General features: G+C 48.2%; 2 protein-coding genes across 2 annotated transcripts in view; one reads left to right on the top strand and one right to left on the bottom strand.

The window, feature by feature from the left end:
- Positions 1-3: 3 nt before the first annotated feature.
- MPI (mannose phosphate isomerase) lies at positions 4-13693 on the bottom strand. The gene is made up of 9 exons (XM_035112423.3): positions 13483-13693; positions 11311-11428; positions 9946-10073; positions 9087-9287; positions 8485-8626; positions 6332-6514; positions 5946-6119; positions 4915-5123; positions 4-4055 (listed from the first exon to the last, which is right to left on the bottom strand). The coding sequence occupies exons 1-9, from the start codon at positions 13654-13656 to the stop codon at positions 3837-3839; spliced, it is 1548 nt and encodes a 515-aa protein (XP_034968314.3). The 5' UTR covers positions 13657-13693; the 3' UTR covers positions 4-3836.
- SCAMP2 (secretory carrier membrane protein 2) overlaps positions 13663-18468 on the top strand; it is a 25956-nt gene continuing 21150 nt past the window's right edge. Inside the window, exon 1 of the mRNA XM_035112425.3 lies at positions 13663-13989. Coding sequence (XP_034968316.2) covers positions 13663-13989 — 327 coding nt within the window. The remainder of the gene's footprint in view (positions 13990-18468) is intronic.

The following is an 18468-nucleotide window of genomic DNA, read 5'->3' as shown; positions in this document are numbered from 1 at the left end:
AGGTTGGTCTTGGGGCCTGTCCTCTACAGCACTTTCTTTATTTAGTCAACTTTAACTCGCTGCATTTGACTCTTAAACAACTGATGTTTTACACTGGTGGGAAGATTTTTTGTTTCTGAACCCATCTGAATTTCATCTCCCTGTTTCATTCTTTGTGGATTATTAGCCATAACTATAGCTGTGAAAAATGGAATACAGTACAATGGTAGCAGGAATACTGGCTTTTCCAGGGGTCTTTACTTGCACACACTCTGTACGTCTCAAACCTCCAGTTAATTTAGGAACAACATAGTTTGTATAAAGTGTACAACTGGGTCCACACATCTTGTAACACAAATGGTAAGAAGTGGTTGACCGTAGCTATAAAAACGTCAAATGCTGAAACCACAGCTCTACAATTTGCAGCGCCAGAGTCTGGAGTCAGAATCCATCTGACGGATGACCTCAAGATTCAAATTCTGATACACAACACCCTAAGACAACGCATGTATTCCGCCAGTCCCCCAACATCCTATTTCCTTTCACTTATAACTGTTATTTCAGTCTCTGCAATTTTTTTTCTCTCAAATCATTCTGCAGCAGACAACAGTCGCTCCTGCTTGGCACTCCGCTAGGGCAAGGACACACTCCTATTTGGCAGGACGCTAAAGAGAAACTGGGGCAGTTCTCTTTGCTGAAATATGCTGAGCCCCAAATGAGCATGCAAAATCAAACCAGAGTTGTCGAGTGGAAGTGGCAAGTGCACTTACCCTCCCTCTGTAAGCAACAACTTACAACACTGCAACTTCAAACTGAGTTGAAGGTAGAGTGGCTGGGCTTCCTGCTCCCCAAGACACAGAACTGAACCTATGACCCCCTAGATCTTGCGGGACCCCAACGCCCATCAGCCAGAATGGCCAATGGTTCTGGATGATGGGAGCTGTAAGCCAGTGACAACTGAAAGGCCACCTCCCTACCCTGTCCCTTAGCAACACTTGAATTTATAGCACTGATTTACCCAAGAGTTTAGGGTACCATTGTTCAATGAATTTTTCTGCAAGAGGGGGAAACGAGGGGTAGCACAGAGTGATTACAGTGGTACCTCTACTTATGAATGTTTCTACTTACGAATGGAGCTCCGTCCACCATCTTGGATGCGGTTTAGTTAGGATTTTTTCTACTTACAATTTTTTTCGACTTATGAATGTGCATTCGAAACACATTAAATTCGTAAGTAGAGGTACCACTGTATAACACTCGTTTTAGCTATTGGCACATGTACTTTACTTTGAAATGCCAGGTAAGTAGCTTCACCATACAGTGAAGATGTGGTAATCTGATGGATGTTTTTAAGGGAAGAGCCACTCTTAATAAGCTCTCCCTCCCTGTTGGTGCAAAAGCCAAACATGAGCTGCATTCCGAGATGATGCTACCATCATAAGCTGCAGTTCTACATGGCTAAAGGGGGACACAGGTGGGGACCTGCCAAGTTCAAAGCAGGCTAAATATAACAAGGCCCAGTTATGGGAGGTGACAAATGCAAAGGCAGATTGTTTTTCTGCCTCCGCTTAATGATACAGGTGAAACTCTGAAAATTAGAATATCGTTGAAAAGTGCATTTATTTCAGTATTGCAACTTAAAAGGTGAAACCGACATATGAGATAGATGCATAGCAAGATATGTCAAGCCTTTATTTGTTGTAATTATTTGTCGTTAGGTGGGTCAATTATAAATGGAATGTAATTAATGAAATGTAATAGCGATGTTTATTTTTGTATTATTGTAACTATTTGTTTTATTACTGTGGAATTTCCAAAAGAAAGCATTTGTAAAAATTAAAAGAATAAAAAATAGTAAGTTGCATTACTGAAATAAATGCACTTTTCGACAATATTCTAATTTTCCACGTTTCACCTGTATATGGCTCACACGCACCCCAAACTGGAGTGCCAATTTGATCATCTTATAACCACAGCCCCTGCAGGCCACAAAAAGCTGAACCTGCCTCCAAATTTAACACACTATTTGGGCAGGGGAACCCTTTTCCTGGTTATTTGGGAACAGATTCCAAACTACTGCAGGAAAAGCAGGTACTGGCTACGTCTGAATAGAAAGGAGCCTCTACCCTCCTTGGGCCTGAACACACACACAGGCTCTCTCACCGCAACCAATGTGAGGGGGGAGGAATAAAAGGAAAATTGGGGTGCCAGTTTTAATTAATCTCTTGGCCCTAGACTGGTTTGTCTTCACTGTGCTTTGTTTGGAGCAAACCAGCTCCATCAACCCCGTGGTGTGCTTGTTTCAAACAAGGAAAAGTGAAGACTCATACTGCACTTGGAGCTGGACCAGGAGCAGGTCTGTTCTTATCACAAGCAGCTATGGTTTATTGTGACACCCACTTGCAGCCAGTCGATAGAACCACTCAGAGCTTCCTACATGGTGCTGGAAAAATGCTACTGGGGGGGAAAGCAGATGGTGAAAAGCACCCAGAGAGGCCAAAGCAAAGGCCCTGCCCCCAGGCTTCTTGTTTCTGCCACCTGGCCCAGGATGGAAGTCCAGTGACATTGCACCTGAAAAGCCACCGGTGCCAAAAATGTACTACTGGCTTGTCCTCCCATCCCGAAATCAGGACTATTGGCTGGGGATGGGGAGCCTATATATACCTGCCAAGTTGCTGTCAGAGAAATAAGGGACTGGGCCGGAAATAGCAGACCGGAAGTAGCGCTGCCGCCATTTTGGGACTGGGCAGAGCATGCTCAGAAGTGACTTTTGATGCTGCTTTGCCCAGTTCCAAAATGGCTGCCACGCCAGAAGTCGCACTGCAGCCATTTTGGAACTGGGCAGAGCAGCATCAAAAGTCGCTTCTGAGCATACTCCGCCCAGTTCCAAAATGGCCGTCGCATCAGAATAAACCGGGGGAAAACAAAAAAAATCCGTTTTTTCAGCTAGGAACAGCTGGAAAAACTGGGATTTTCCAGGGAAAACGGGAGACTTGGCAGCTATGCCAGGAGTTGCTGGACTCCCAACTCCTATCAGGCTCAACCCACATGGCCCTGCTGTGGGCAGATAGAACCACTCCTAGATTAAGCAGCCACCTGCAGCTGCCCCTCAAGGAGGAAGCACTTTCACACCAGAGCATGCTGTCCACTACAGCCAGGGCAAACTTTGTCAGCCAGGCACTGGAAGCAACGATAGCCAACCACTCTCCATCGGCAGGAACTGGGGTGAGGTGGAGACAAGCTTTTGCCTGCCCCCCAGGTAAAGGGCAGGAGGCAGAATGTCCTGGCTAAGAGGGAATTCCAGGTGGCTGGGAAGCTCAAATCATTACCAAGCCCTTCTTCCAAACTTCCACCCTCTTCCCAGGGTGGTGGTGGGGGGGGGGTGAGAGAGGCACACGATTGACTGTGGTTGCTGGTTTCATAAGTTTTACAGCATTTTTAAAGTTCAGGGTGTGCTGCAGACCACTACCCCTCAAAAGCAGCATGGTCTAGTCCAGGGGGTGGAGCTGCTGGACTCTGACTCCCATCAGACCACGTAGCCAGTAACCATAGGAACTGATGGGAGTTGGGGCACACGGTGGAGATGGCAGAGTTTTTAAAAAACGACGAGGTCTACTGGAGAATTCCCAGCCCCATGTTTTACAGCAACCGTTACAGGAGCAGGAGGGTTCTCCCTAGATAAGAGTCAAGCTGTGTGAGAAACAAAGGCCCACCAAAGAGGGGTGGGGGCACCAATGCTGTGGGCTTTTGACACAGTGGTTTGATGGGTCAGGGGAGTAAGTGGCCCGTGCAGAGGACACAGAGCCGTTTCTACTGGAGTCTCAGCAGGAGAAGAAAGAGCCCTCGAGCACCCCATTTTATATGAGACAGCAGGCTCGGAAGAGCAGCATCCCATCAGGTGCGGACAGGTGCAAGGAGACGCTCTCATTGGCGGAGATGAAGAGCACAGAGCCGCGGCGGACAGCCATTTCTGAAGCGGCTGCAGTGGAGGTCCCGACAGCAGTTCCGTGTACCACCAACAGGATGCTGGCCGAGTCGATGGCCGAAATGAGGTACAGCTTGATGGAGGGAGGAATCTGCAAGAGAAAGCAGAACCCTTGCTCAGTAGAGAGGTGGGGCCTGGGGAATTTTAACTTCCTGCCTCACTAAGTAGGAAGCGAATGAGCCGGGTGTGGGACAAATCCAGAGGCAATGGCAGATCCTGACTTCCCTCCAGCCTCCAGAGTGCTCAACAGTGCAAGCTGGTCTCCATCTCAAGCCAAACTGAAATTTCAGCAACTGTAAAAGCAGGCAATGCCAGGCCCGTCTGTTTCTCGCCCACGCTAATCTCACGGGTGTCCTGTCCCACTTGTCTCTTAATGTGCATTAAAAAAGAGAGAGTTTCACACAAAAATCCCCATTTAAATAGAAGGAGAAAGAACCACACATGCCACCCCAAGCTCCTTGGAGGAAGAATGCCATTATAAATAAAGTTAGGGCCCATGTAGGGACAGGGAGGCAACATTGTAAAGTTTGCATTAACATGCAAAGCTTACCTAATTCACACTTTTCTGAATCAATATGCAATCTGAAAGCAGATATCCCTGGAGATCTGCTGTTCTCCAAATGTGTGGTGCACTTCTCCAACCAACTCATTTGAGGAAAGTGTGTATCAGTGAAAATAATGTGCCAACATGCATTATATTAGAGGAACAGTGTCCATAAATGTGTTTTACATATACACTGTTTAAAAATGAACTGCAAAGACATCCAGAAAGAGAGCAAACTGAACCTAAGATTCAGGGTGAGGGCAGAATGAGAAACCAAAGTGGGCGGCTCCATCTGAGCCAAGCTGCACAGGGGGCAGCTGCCGAATGCCACCTCGGCACTTGAAAGGATCTTGCAGCAGGAACAGCCTGCCGTCCTCAGGGTAAGGGAAGCCCTCGAGAAGCTCACCTCTATCCTCATGACAGAGAAGTCTGGGACAGGCGGGTCGTAGAGGTAGACACAAGGGTCCAGGCGGCTCTGGACGGGGCTCAAGAGCTTGGAGCTGCAGGGGGCTGGCGTGTAGTTGAGCATTTCGCACAGCGTGAGGACGTCAATGAACTTGGGCGTCAGGCCAGCGCGCACCGTGTTGTCAGAGCAGGCCATGCACTCGATGCAATCTGCGGCAAGGCAGGAAGGAAAGAGAAGCTGCCCATCAAGATGTGCAGAGGCAAGAGAGGCCCCCCAGAAACACCCTCCTGCCCCATCTCAAGAAACCTCCTTTTATCATTCCCTCCCTGTCATCTCAAACTAAGAGTTAAGATTGTTTCAGAGTTGGCAAGGCCCTCTGAGGCCACTTAGCCCCGCGCAGGATTCTTGCAGCTACAGCAGGGATGGTGAACCTAGTGACCTCCAGGCATCTTTGGAATACAATTCCCATCATCCCTGACCATCAGCTGTGCCTTGATGGGAACTGGAGTCCAGCGCATCTGGAGGAAGTGGCTGCCAAGGCATTCCGTTGCCAGAACAGCCATCGGGCGACTTCCTCTCTGTTTCCACCTTTTGCTCTAACTCCTGCCCTCCTGAGCAACAGAGAGCAAGTCTGCCCCGTCTTCTGCAAGGCAGGTCTTAAGATGTGGCTGCAATCTACCCTGCTTGATCTTCACAGACTCAGTGCACCCAACTGTCCTTTGTGGGACTTGGCCTCAAGACCTGCTCACCCCCCTGGCCACCTCTCCTCTGAGGGCTGTTCTAGTTTGTCAAAGCGCTAATTAAAATGGAGCGCCCAGACGCAAACCTCAAAGTGGGGAGCATTAGGCTTGGGGGCCATACGTGATCCCTTCCAGGTTTCTCCCATGGCCACAGCCCAGCCCTGCTCGCCTCCCCCCCCCCACAAGCACTCAATCCAAGCAGTTAAATCCCATAACTCTGGGAAGCTGCCTTGAGTGGAGATCTGGTGGCCATACAAAGCCTCTCTTTTGCTTCCACGCCCAGAAACTCACCTCCGCAGAGGTAGGCGTGGGGTTCATTGGCACCCAGGAACATGCACTCCCCGGGCTGCAGCTTCATCAGGTTCAAGAAGTAGATGGCAAAGCAGCCGATGTCTCCGGGGTACTGGGAGTGGAGGCGGAGGAGGAGTTCTCCACAGCTGGCCGAAGTCTCTTTCCCTGCATCTGCTGTGGGATGGAGACACATGGAGGGAGTCTGGTGAGCAGCAGCTGCTGGTTGCCAAGTTTCGCCTTATAGTAGAGGTCCTAACCCCCTGCAGAGGTTGCTCCCATGAGCCTCCCACAACACAGCCAACCATCAAGGGTGCCTGGAGTTGCAGTCCCAGGAACACCTGGAGGGCCACAACCTCTCCAGCACCCAAGTCTCACACCAGACCCACCTTCCTGAGAAATCCGCTTCACCAGCATGTTAAGCTGGTCCACAAAGACCTTCTTCTCGCTTTTCATCATCCGAGTGAAGCAGATGCGCAGTGCAGCAGAGACACCCCGGGGGTCTTCACCTACGCAGCGTTCCAGCTGCTCCGCCGCCACGTTCCCGATCAGGGCCCGGAATTCAGGAACGTCTGCAAGGAACCCAAAGGACATTGAGAATGGCTGCATGGAGTCTAGCCGGAATTAAGACTATATTATGAAGCATGCTGTCTATGCTGGCTAAAGAAAAGGATATCACTAAAAATTCTGAAGTTTTAGATCTTGAAGGTCATGATAACAGATATGGTTGGCATGAATATTTGTGGTACGAGGTTAAAGTACATAGAGCTTTCCTAAAACGTGTAGTAATGAAAGTAGTTTATGAAGTATGGGGGGAAAGTAGAACATCAATTAAAATAAAAGGTTTGAGGATAAAAGGGAACTGTTAACTGATTGGTTACGATAACAAAACAAACAAACAAACAAATAAATATCATTCATTCATTCATTCATTCATTCCCTGCCCATCTGGCTGGGTTTCCCCAGCCACTAGAATACCATCCGCTTAATGATATATTTAAGATAGATAAAAAGAATGGTGGTTTTTTTTAATGAAACATCTAAATTTGAAAAAGAACTGTTAGAAAACAAGACCAAATTGCTTTCTAAAATGTATAGAGTAATATTAGAATAGCATACGAAAGATGAACAGGTTAAATCAGTTATGATACACTGGGCGAGGGACTTTGGCTATAATATACAACTTACAGCATGGGAGAAGTTATGGGACTTGAAGTATACAGCATGTTTGAAAGAAAATTATATGAAAATGATGCATCACTGGTACTTAACTCCTAGTAAATTAGCTAAAATGTATAAAACAAGGTCAAATACATGCTGCAAATGTAAGGAAAAAGAAGGCACCTTTTAACATATGTGGTGGACTTGAAAAGTAGTAAAAGAATTTTGGGTGATGATATATAATGAAGTGGGAAAAGATGTTCAGAATAACTTTTTCTTTAAAAAAAGTTGAAGCTTACCTTTAAGGAATTCTAGGTGCCAAAATTACAACAGAACAGAAAAGACTATGTATGCGACCACTGCTGCCTGGATGTTACTAGCCCAGAGATGGAAAGAAGAAGAATCCTTACCAGAGAAGAATGGCAGATTAAGTCGATGGACTATGCCAAAATGGCAAAAATGACCAGAAGAGTCAGAAATCAGGAAGACCAAAACTTTAACAAGGAATGGGGGAAATAAATAATTTACCTTAAAAATCATTTTAAACAATTAAAATTATTAGTTGGATTGGAATAATAATACTCGTCGTTTAACGTTGAAGGGAGATTTAATAGATTTGGATTAATAGAGAAGATGCAGGAGGAAAAAGTTAATTAAGGACCCACAAAGGGGAGGAGGGAAGTCCAGAGGAATCTATGGAATTCTCTTTTTATTTTGGATGTTTGACAATTGTCTGTAAATTTCAAAATTTGAAAAACTAAATAAATTTATTTTTTAAAAAAGAGAGAATGGCTACATGGAGCCTAGCCTATAGTTACCAGACGTCCCCGTTTCCCAGGGACTGTCCCCAGATTTGCAAATCAGTCCCCATACAAAATCCATGGAAGTTGAAAAGTGTCCCCAATTCATTGAAAAAAATCTGGTAACCTTAGTTTAGCCACACACACCCCAGGCTGCTGCTGCTCCTCCACCTCTGGCAGGTCCCTGAGGGGGCACTTAGCAGCTTCTGCTTCCAGTTAAATCACAGCCTGTCATGTTGACCAAGCCCAATTAATTGTGTGGTCAATCTTAACTACAGCTTGCTTGAAACAAGCCAAATTCAAACTATAGTTCAAGAAGCTAACTTGAGTTCAACATACTACTATTAAGCAAAATCCCAGTTGAGGGCTGGAATGTAACACTAAACTGTGGTTAGCTGAAACTGAAAGCAAATGCTGCCAATTGCGCTAGGGGAGGGAGAGGATGGGCGAGCCTGCAGGGAGGTGATGCTTGTTTCCATCACAGCACGGTTCCAAGGACACAATTCCATCCCCAGTTGGGACACCCGAGTTCCTGTATCTTGCTGGTACTTCCTTCCCTTCCCCTCCCCTCCCCTGCTTACTCTGGAGAAAAGACACAATCTCCTCAACAGGCCGGAAGCCACACATGCCCTCGAAGGGCGTCAGGGCGATGGCCATCTCCGGCTTGTGGTTGGCATCTGGGTAGTGCTCTGGATACTGGGCATGAAGCTTCTCTGCCAGCTCCTGGGAGGGGGGAAGAGGGAGGGAAGAGGGGGGGACAGGTGTTGAGCCCCAGGCTCCAGTGTCACAGTCAGTCTGCTGGGGGGGGGGTGCTCTGCCATGGCTTCAGTGAGCCACAGAGCACCTGAGGAACCAGGCAACGCACCCGGGGTGGGCTAATACGTCAAGGATGGGGAAGCAAAGCAGGAGGAATCTGTGCTGCAACCCCAGAAGGATCTGACATTTAACCCATTAACATGAAACTTTGGGCTGGATCCAAAATGTTCTATTTGCCCATTAGAGGAAGGCTTCTTTGTGTCAGAGGAAGGGAACCTCTGGACCCAACAGATGAGCACCTTCCTGCTTCAACTGCTGATGCTCCTTCCGCTCCTGGAGCACCACAAGCTCCTTGTCCTTGACCTACGAAGTCCAGAGAGCTCAGCAGGATTCCATGCCGTTTGGCACCCTGGGAAGAAGGCCTTACCTTGGTGGGGTGAGCCTGGATGGACAAGGCTGAGTTAACAGACAGCACTTTGAACAAGAAGGGCAGCTGGCCCTGGAAGACCTCCTTGACCTTGGTGCCCAGGCAGTCAGGGTTGTCCATGATCCACTGCCGCAAGGTCTTCTGGGGGATGCGATTATCTAGAATCACGGCGTCTCCTTTGGGGTGAGCGCCCATCCAGAGCTAGGAAGAAAAGAACACACTGGTGATGCCCAAAACCTCTTAGCGCACGTCTGGGCAACCCGTGGCCCTCCAGGTGCTGGGCTCCAATTCCCATCAGCCCCAGGCAGCACTTTGAATTGGGCCCAGAAATGAATTGGTAGCCACTGCAGTCGAACCAGGATCGGTGTGATATGCTCAAACCATCCTGCTCCGGTGAGCAACCTGGCTGCTGAATTATACACTAGCGACCAAAGCAGTTTCTGTGCCAAAACTGGGCCAATCGAATTGGATCCAGAAAATCACTTTCTTCCAAAAGCGCCCGGATCCGGTCTGCAACTACTTGTTCCAGAACCTTGCTCAGGATAGGGAGATTAGCAACTGGTCGGTAGTTTGTTAGGTTTTCTGAATCCAGGGAAGGTTATTACCACTGCCTCCTTCAAACAGGCAGGGACGGACCTCTTGTAAAGAGGCATTGATCACCTCCCTGGCCCAGCCAGCTGTTTCCTCCCTGCTGCTTTTCATCAGCCAAGAGGGGCAAGGGCAAGGAGTTGCCCTGACTGATCCGTGCACCTTGATCCGAGTTCCCAGCCATATAGCGGAATTTGGGAATGGGCAAGGAGGAAGGGGAGGGGAGAGGAGGGAGACTGGGTCCAAGGGCCCCCAGGCAGGTGGCACTCACCTCCGCATAGGGCTTGCCTGCTTCGATTTGGATCATTGGATTGCTGCTTGCCAGGAGGCTGGCCACTTCACTATCCCGGCCCAGCTTGCCCCAGGAGTAGTTCTGCACGGCGCAGGCCAACGGGAACACTGAGTGAGCAAAAGACACAGGCACAGGTAGGAGGTCATGCGCAAGAACACAATGTGGGAAGCTGCCCCCAGTCGGCCCCACAGCTCCATCGCTGTTGTCAGGATGCTCCCTCTCAGGGTAAGTGAGCCCACCTCACCCTTACCCTGCATCTTGACACAGGCCTCCCACCTGCACATTTAAAGCAGGATCACTCTACGTTAAATAGTCATGAGTTCCCGCAAAGGATCCTGGGAACTATAGTTTGTTAAAGGTGCTGAGAGAGCCCTAGTTACCTTTCAGAGCTACAGTTCTCTCTGGTTTTCACAGCTCTGGTTTTCATGGGGAACTTGGGGAAACTGCAGCTCTGTGAGGGGGAAGAGGGTCTCCTAAAAACCCTCAGTGCCCAAATCAAACTACAATACCTAAGATTGTTTGTTGGGATGTGGTGGCTGATATAATAATAATAATATTTTATTTATACCCCGCCCATCTGGCTGGGTTTCCCCAGCCACTCTGGGCGGCTTCCAACAGAAAAATAAAACACAATAATCTATTAAACATTAAAAGCCTCCCTGAACAGGGCTGCCTTCAGAGGTCTTCTAAAAGTCTGGTAGTTGTTTTCCTCTTTGACATCTGTTGGGAGGGCGTTCCACAGGGCGGGCGCCACCACCGAGAAGGCCCTCTGCCTAGTTCCCTGCAACTTGGCATCTCGCAACGAGGGAACCGCCAGAAGGCCCTCGGTGCTGGACCTCAGTGTCCGGGCAGAATGATGGATATTGGAGACACTAATAGGAAAGAATTAGATGGTTTTAAGAGCTTTTCTTTTAAAGGCCTGAGAGAATAAAATAGATTTGCCTGGCCTTAAAAATTTACTGTTGGCCAACAAAGCCCCTGCGAAAAAGGCCCTATCTTCCTTGCAGGTTTTTATGCAGAGGTTGGGTGACCATCGGTCGAGGGCATCAAGGTTGCGCGTCCTGGATGGCGGGGGTTGGGATGATGCTCGGAACCCCTTCCCACCCCCGGAGCGGCGCGGGAGGGACCCGGGCTTCCCCCGAGAGGCGGGAACGCTCCTGCCTGCTCGCTCCGCGAGAAGTCCCCCTCCCCACCCGGAGGGGCTCGCTCGTGCTCGCCGCCGCTTTGTCCCGGAGCCCCTCCGTCCAACGCGGGCGTGGGGAGCGCGAGGAGCCGCCCTCCGCCGCCCCCCGGACCCCCCAAGGCGGGCTGGCAGACGCCCCCCTTTGCCCCGGCCTCGCTCACCTCGCAGCTCCGCCATCCCCGCGATGCTGCTCTGCCTCGCTGTGCCCCGCCTCTTCCAGGCGCCGGCCGGCTTACCGGGCACGCCGGGAAAAGTAGTCCGCTGCTCCGGATCAGGTGGCTGGGAAGGGAGAGCGAGAGCGCCTGTCAGTCTCAGCCGGGGCCAGGCTGCTGCGTCCTTGAGCTGCAAGCAGGAATTGCACCGGTGCGGTGCAGCAGCCACACAGGTGCAGGTGCCCCGAGGCCGCCCCTTAAACGCTCCGCAGCGTCGCAAAAGGTTTATGGTCAGACTCAGGAGTGAGCGGTTAGATTCGAACCCGGATCCGAGCCTTCTCCCGCACTCTCAACTGATCCACGCCGAGTGGCGTGTTATAGATGAGGGGTTGGTGGTTTTCCCCCTGGAACGAGTGAAAAATAAAGCTTTCTTGTGTTCCAGGGAACGTGGTTCTTTTGCCGGGGGCTGGAAGGGGCAGCCAGGCTAGGGGCGCTATATTATGCATGAGGTGCCGGAAATGTATTAATGCAATTAATTAATCAAGCTCTTGCAACATTTAGGTCTGGCAAGTATCAAGCGTTTTCTCAGAAGTAAACCCTGCTGCAGCTGGAATAGTCGGTTAAGACTCTAACTCTTAATCTCAGGCTCATTTCACAAAAGATCCCTGCATTGTCGAGGTTGGACTAGATGATCCTCGTGGTCTCTTCCAGTTCTACAATTACAGTATATCATTTTATTGAGTGGGACTTGCTTCAAAGTGAGTGTGCATCACACCCAAAAATGCACCACATGTGGGGCTGCCTTTGCACAAAGGGTATGGGGGGCAGGCAGAGGCCAGGGCCCAGGAGGGGCCAACAGTTCCTGCAGGGCAGTTGCAGGCTGTGCTTGTTGCCCCTTCCCCCCCCCTCCTGTTCTTCCACAGCTGAATCACTTCCTATGAAGCTTCTCAAAGCAACATCACAATGCAAAACATAGAGATCACATATATAATGACTGTTCAAACGACGACATATACACAAACAGTTTCAAATCCAATACAAATATTGACCACGACAAAAATCTCAACTTAGAACTAGGCTTGTTGGAAGAAGGTGCTGATCAACCATTCAGTGGTTTCAGTTTAAAAGTATTGGTTTTGGCCAGTAAAACCCCAAACTGGGTGCACAGAGATCCAGCATCTGGGACTCGTTTTGCTTTTATGAGGAAGCTGGAGACCATCACTTGCATCCAGCTGCTGCAGAGTCAGCTACAAAATGGTGAATCTAGGAGGGGAGCCGATTACCTGCTGCAGGTATCCCACATGCTGTGCAATGCGATGGCACCCACATATTCAAATGCAAACCTGTTATTCTTTATATTTCCTATTTTTATATTCCACTTTTCCAGCAGGGAGCTTGAGACAATGTAAATGGATCCCCCTTTTTTCCTCCACAACAGCTCTGTGAGGCACATCTACATACAACTAAGACTAAACCTGCCATCCTAACCCTGGCAGTACACCCCATGGAATTGCATAGGACTTCCTTCTGAATCGATGTGGCTAAGACTGCCCTGCATGTTACTGCAGATCAGAAATTCTAGCAGCCTATATTTTTAAAGTAGGTGGTTAGAATATTGCAGTATGTATTTGTAGATTTCTGTGAGTTGCCTTGCGTGGTTTTTAAGAAAGGCTGCTAAAGCATTTGATGAGGAGTATGACGACCCACAACAACCCTTGTTGCTATTGATGGGAGAGGTGAAGTCAAAAACACTTTTGGGCCTACTGCAAACTGTTCAGCAACCTTCAAGCTGACCTTGGTTCCCCTTTTCCTGCTCACTCTTGCCCCAAAAGGCCTTGGCCCGGGGGATCTGAAGGAGTGTCTCTTTGTGTGTGAGCCTGCCTATGTATGCTAAGGTTGCCTGGAAGGGCCCTGGCCCACCTTTGGGGGTTCTGCAAGTGACCATAGGGGACAGGGCCTTTTCTGTGGTGGTGCCCTGATTTTCATGTTCATCACTGTTATTAATTAAAGTCCAAGGAATAGCCTCAAGCAAGCTTGCCTGGCCCCTTCTTTAATACCTTTCAGGCATGAAGTAAAGAAACTACTCAGAGGAAATGGGGGAGATATAAATGTAATTCAATTCATATATACGGTAGTGTGTTGCTGTTAGCATTTTGGCTGCAATTCTACATTCACGCTTACCGAGTTAAGCAGACTGCTGCGCACTACGCGGTACACTACGGTACCTTGAGCGCTCTCGCCGTTAAGTGCGCATGCCCAGAAGTCAACTTCCCCTTCATCTTGAGATCCTTCTATATTTTCTTCTCCATCTCCTGAGTGACAGAGTGAGAGCGCGAACAAGTGCGCGTTCTGCATTTGCGCATGCGCCTTGCTACCTCCACGCCCCCTTTCATCTGTGGCTCGATGAGGTCACAAAGGAGAGAGAGAGAGAGAAAGCGTCTTTGTCACGTGGTGAAGGATTGCGCCTGCGTCTTGCGGGTAGCTCTGCGCAGGCGCTTGAGGAAAGAGGCGGAGGTGCGGGGTAGGAGACCCCTGGTCCCGGAAGTGTGCCGTTTCCAGGGAGCGGACCGGGTTGAGAACCGGTGCGGCGGAGCTGAGTCTCGGAGAGCGGCGGCGGCGGCAGCAGCAGCCATGTCGGCCTTCGACACCAACCCCTTTGCCGACCCCGTCGACGTCAACCCCTTCCAGGTGAGCGGTGTGTGTGTGTGAAGGGAACACCTGTGGCCGCGGAGGGCGGGAGGCCACAGGCCACGCCCCGCATGGAGGGAGACCCACGGACGCCCCTCGGCTCTGGCCCCCTCGAATGCAAAAGAGCCCCGGGGTGGGGGCGGGGTAGAGGGCGGCAAACCCCCTTTCTGCTCCTTGTGGCCCCAGAGGTGGCAGGGCCTGAAGCGAGCTGGACTTAAGTAAGCTCGCTCCGTGTAGTCTCCTAGCCAAATGGGGGATCTTGGCCATCGAACCAAGAAGCTCTGTTTCTCATCGCCCCTTATAGCAGGCACCCCCAAATTGTGGCCCTCCAGATTTTTGGCCTACAACTCCCATGATCCCTAGCTAACAGGACCAGTGGTCGGGGAAGATGGGAATTGTAGTCCAAAAAATCTGGAGGGCCGAAGTTTGGGGATGCCTCGTTTAGGGGTTAGGCCGGGTCAGATGGATAACAACTGGGGAGATCTAGGAGTTTGGGGATTTGAGCTCCTTGGAGGAAGACTGGAATGAAAATGCAATGAAAGAGGGAATTGATAAATAAAATAAAAGAGGTCACATGTCTCTTCATTGCCCAGTGAACATAACAGGCCCTCCAGAAACAGGTGTTTTATCACAATGAACTGCAGGAATGGGAAAGGGAAGTTATGGATTTAAGCCCAAGGTAAGTTACAGGTGGGATTTCCAGTTTGGCCTGAGACAAGATTTGGGGCGTCTTCAGTTATGAATGGCCTGTAACCTTAATTCTAATAGAAAATCAAAGCCTGTGCTTTTAAGATGATCCATCTCCTTAACACATGGGATCATCTGAGGATGGGGTGGGGGCATGTCCACCCTTAAACACAAATTTTGTCTTGGCAAACAGGTTTTTCCTTTGAGGACCAAGTGGCAGTGAGGCAGAACTGTATCTTCATTGTTGAGGAAAAGGAGTGTTTGCTTACTGTCACTTTTGAGGAGCTGTAATTTTTGTACACTCTGGAGTTTGTAGCAATTTTCTTAATTCTTTGACTTGTACTAGGCAGAGCTTGCTGCTGCTCCATTTCTGCTTGCTGCTCCTTATCAGGACAGAATCATGAGTAATGTTCTGTAGTAGTGTTGCAGTTTCCTTTCCTGAGCTGCTTTGTCAAGAACTAACATCAGGTTTTTGATACTACGCTGCATTATTTCTTGAAAGGGGCAGAGTTGCATGTGTGCATACTGTTAACAGTTCTACTTGATAAGTACACTTTTTAAACTTTAGATTATAAGCCTTTAGGTAGGAATTTCTAGGTTTGAATTCATGCCCAGTGCCCAGTATCCTTTAGGCACTTTTACAGTTATTATATGACAACTTAACCATGCATCATGCACAGTGCATAGTGTGCTTTAGGCACTTTAGCAAATAATAAATGACAATTTACCAACACGTCGATTGCAAATGTCAGCTGCTTCTGTCATGCAGGGGTGAAGGACCTGTTGCCCTCACTAAATTGTTGGACACCCACCTCCCATCTGCCTCAGCCAGCATGGCCACTGATCAGTAGCAATGGAAGTTATCCAGCAACAACTGGAGACTGCCAGGTGGCTACCTGTTGCAGAGCTGTCTGGCTGCCAGGCATCCAGCTTCATTGATCTGAACACCTCTTTGTGTGATGGGGTGAAACTGAGTGCTAATTCTACTGTTGGTGTGGGAAATCGTAATCCTTTTGGCACAGCTTCGACTCTTCTTCAATTTCTCCAATATTGCTTTTTCTGTTAGCACATCACTGTGATATTGCTACTTTGCTTTGACTCTGCCCTCCTACATCTGATGCTTCTCAGGTGTACATGAGATGCTTCTCAGGTGTACATGAGATGGGCAGAATGAGAACATTACTGCCCACTATGAAAGCTCATAATGTAGTTCTGATTCTTTTAGGACACTGAATTTGCAGTCCTAAACATATTTGCTAGGTAGTCAACCCTACTGAATGCAGTGGAACTGACTTCTTATTGAACACACATAGGACTGCACAGAGAAGCTGGACTGCTCTCCTCTCTGTATCTGGTTAATTCAACCTGATGTGCCTGGGTTTAAAGGAGCATAATTAATGGCTTAAGTTGGTTCTTCAGGGTTAAGCCGCGGAACTTGTCCGATTACAGAGTTCCTTTTTTGAATCCATCTTTATCAACATTTATGACTTTAAGCATGTCATAAGAATCATTAATTAAAATGCATACACACGCAGAACAGATTATATATTTTACTACCTTTTGGGTGTTTACTTGGAAATAAGGCCAACTAAATTCAGTGGTAATTTCAAGGAAATGTGCATAGGATTGCACGCTTTCTCTAGCACAAGGGTGGTGAACCTGTAAACCTCCAGAGCTTAGATTCCCAGCCTGCATAGCCAATGGGAGTTGTAGTCCAGCAATAAAGTGCTGCAGGTTCCCTGCTCCTACTTCAATATAGCCAGGTTGTGTAACTGGGAGATCTTGCAAGAGCCTGTGGTGAAGCAGCACATAGTAAATGCAGGTGGCATGACTTTTCTTTTTTGAAGGGCTGATCTTACATGTGAAATTAGGCTTGTATACAGCACTTTCACACAAGTTGTTTGTATGAGTTGTAGCGAGAATCCCTGGAACCAAGGGTGTGTGTGTGTGCTTCTGACAAAGAGCTTGCTGTGTGAAGTAGCCCCTGTGTCTTCAAGAGGTTTCCGAACTGCTGAAGGCATGTATTAATCTGGCCTAATAAATGCCTCCAAGTTAGCAAGTCAGACATGCTTTCCAGGAAAGGACTTCTTCTTTTCCGGCAAGGATCCTCAGTTGTTGAAGCCCCCAAGTAGGAAGGGCTGGGCTGCTGGGATGAAGCAGTTGTAGCAATTGTGTTAGGTGGCATTGGTGCAAAACAACCTTGTCTTGAATAAGCTGGTTTTATATATAGCCAGTGCAGCAAACCTGTGGTTCTCCAGGTGTTCTGGACTCCCAACTCCCACCAGTCACAAACAGCATGGCCAAACGGTCAGGGATGATGGGAATTGCAATCTAGCATGCTTGGACATTCCTGCTCAAGTGTTGCATTCTCCCCCAGCACTACAGTGTTTTTTCTTTTTCCTTGTTGGAACTTTATACGAAGCTCATGGGCATTGTCTTCTCTTTTCAGCTTTCAAGGGAATGAATCTCCCTAGGAGCTTTTCTATTCCCAGAGTGTCACTCATATTTTACTAAACAACATTGGCAGTGTTGGCCATCTCTGAAACATGCCTTTGTTTATCAAGGGAGTTGGCAGGTGGCTCCCAATTCAGCGTTTCAATCTTGGAGACCTGGGTGTGGGTGTGCAGAGCGGAGTGCAGATCAAGCTATTCAGGAAGCTGCAGTTCTGAACTCCCATGTGGGAACCAGGCTTGCTTTGTGGCAATCAGCTGTTGAAGCCTTCCAGTTTAAAGGGCCGGCAAACTAGCTAACAATAGCATAGAGACCTTTCCTGTTGTTCTGGTTACTAAAAGGTGTTTTTCAACATTCTTTTCCTTAGACTCTGTATGGTGTTGATCCTTTTATACTTAAGTTTTGTGTGTGCTTTCTAAGGCTGTAATTTTTAATTGATTAAAACCTTTTTAATTTAGTAAAAAGGCAATTGATCAACAAATTTTCAATAAATGTATTTAGTGCTGTTCTTTTGTTTAAAGTAAAAACCACAGATAGGCGGCAGTGTTTTGGAAGAGGCACTTCCTACTTCAGTGCCTCTTCTAGGATGGTACCTGCGTTCACCACAGGAAACAAAGACTATATGTGTTTCTCCTCTTCAAAATGTTTTAGTAATAGGGACACTTTCACAGATTTTATCCAATTAAATTGCATAGATGCTGAGCTAGCACTGATCTAATCAAACATGATTATTTGCTTTTCTCTCCTTTGATCAATACTCCCCTCCCACCAAGTACCCCCTTTTTCCTTCTGGAGTTGTGTCTGTTTTCATTATAAATACTTGTAATTTTAAAAAGAGGAAAAATGAATACTCATCATCACCATGGGACAACCCTAGGGTCTTATTTTCTTTTTCTTTCTTTACACATAAATCTGAGAACAAATGAAAATTATGGGGGGGGATGGTGGTGGGGCAAGGGGATAAAATGATAAAAATAAAAGAGCTGGGATGGTTTTTTCCGTAGTACCACCTATGATCTGAGCAGTCTGGAAGTGGTGAGTGATGCCCCAGTTTAACTGTGTGTCTCTGTGAAGGTGGACCAGATGTCCTGGTCTGGGTGCTGGTGTTTTACATAGCACTGCAGGGGTACCTCGGGTTAAGAACTTAATTCGTTCTGGAGGTCCGCTCTTAACCTGAAACTGTTCTTAACCTGAGATACCACTTTAGCTAATGGGACCTGCTGCTGCACCACCGCCGCACGATTTTTGTTCTCCTTTTGACGCAAAGTTCTTAACCCGAGCTACTATTTCTGGGCTACCGGAGTCTGTAACCTGAAGCATCTGTAACCCAAGGTACCACTG

Source organism: Zootoca vivipara, chromosome Z1 (genome assembly GCF_965207765.1).
Source record: "Zootoca vivipara chromosome Z1, rZooViv2.hap1.1, whole genome shotgun sequence".
Classification (NCBI taxonomy): domain Eukaryota; kingdom Metazoa; phylum Chordata; class Lepidosauria; order Squamata; family Lacertidae; genus Zootoca; species Zootoca vivipara.
This window is presented reverse-complemented; position numbering and strand designations above follow the sequence as displayed.

What these genes read in the sequence shown, in the direction of transcription:
- MPI (XM_035112423.3), bottom strand. Translation starts at nt 13,656, where the DNA reads ATGCAGAACGCGCACTTGTTCGCGCTCTCACTCTGTCACTCAGGAGAT. An exon ending in CAGGCAAGCCCTATGCGGAG is followed by an intron (nt 9,288 to 9,945) that starts GTGAGTGCCACC and finishes TTTTCTTCCTAG; the next exon opens with CTCTGGATGGGCGCTCACCC. An exon ending in GAAGCGGATTTCTCAGGAAG is followed by an intron (nt 6,120 to 6,331) that starts GTGGGTCTGGTG and finishes TCCATCCCACAG; the next exon opens with CAGATGCAGGGAAAGAGACT.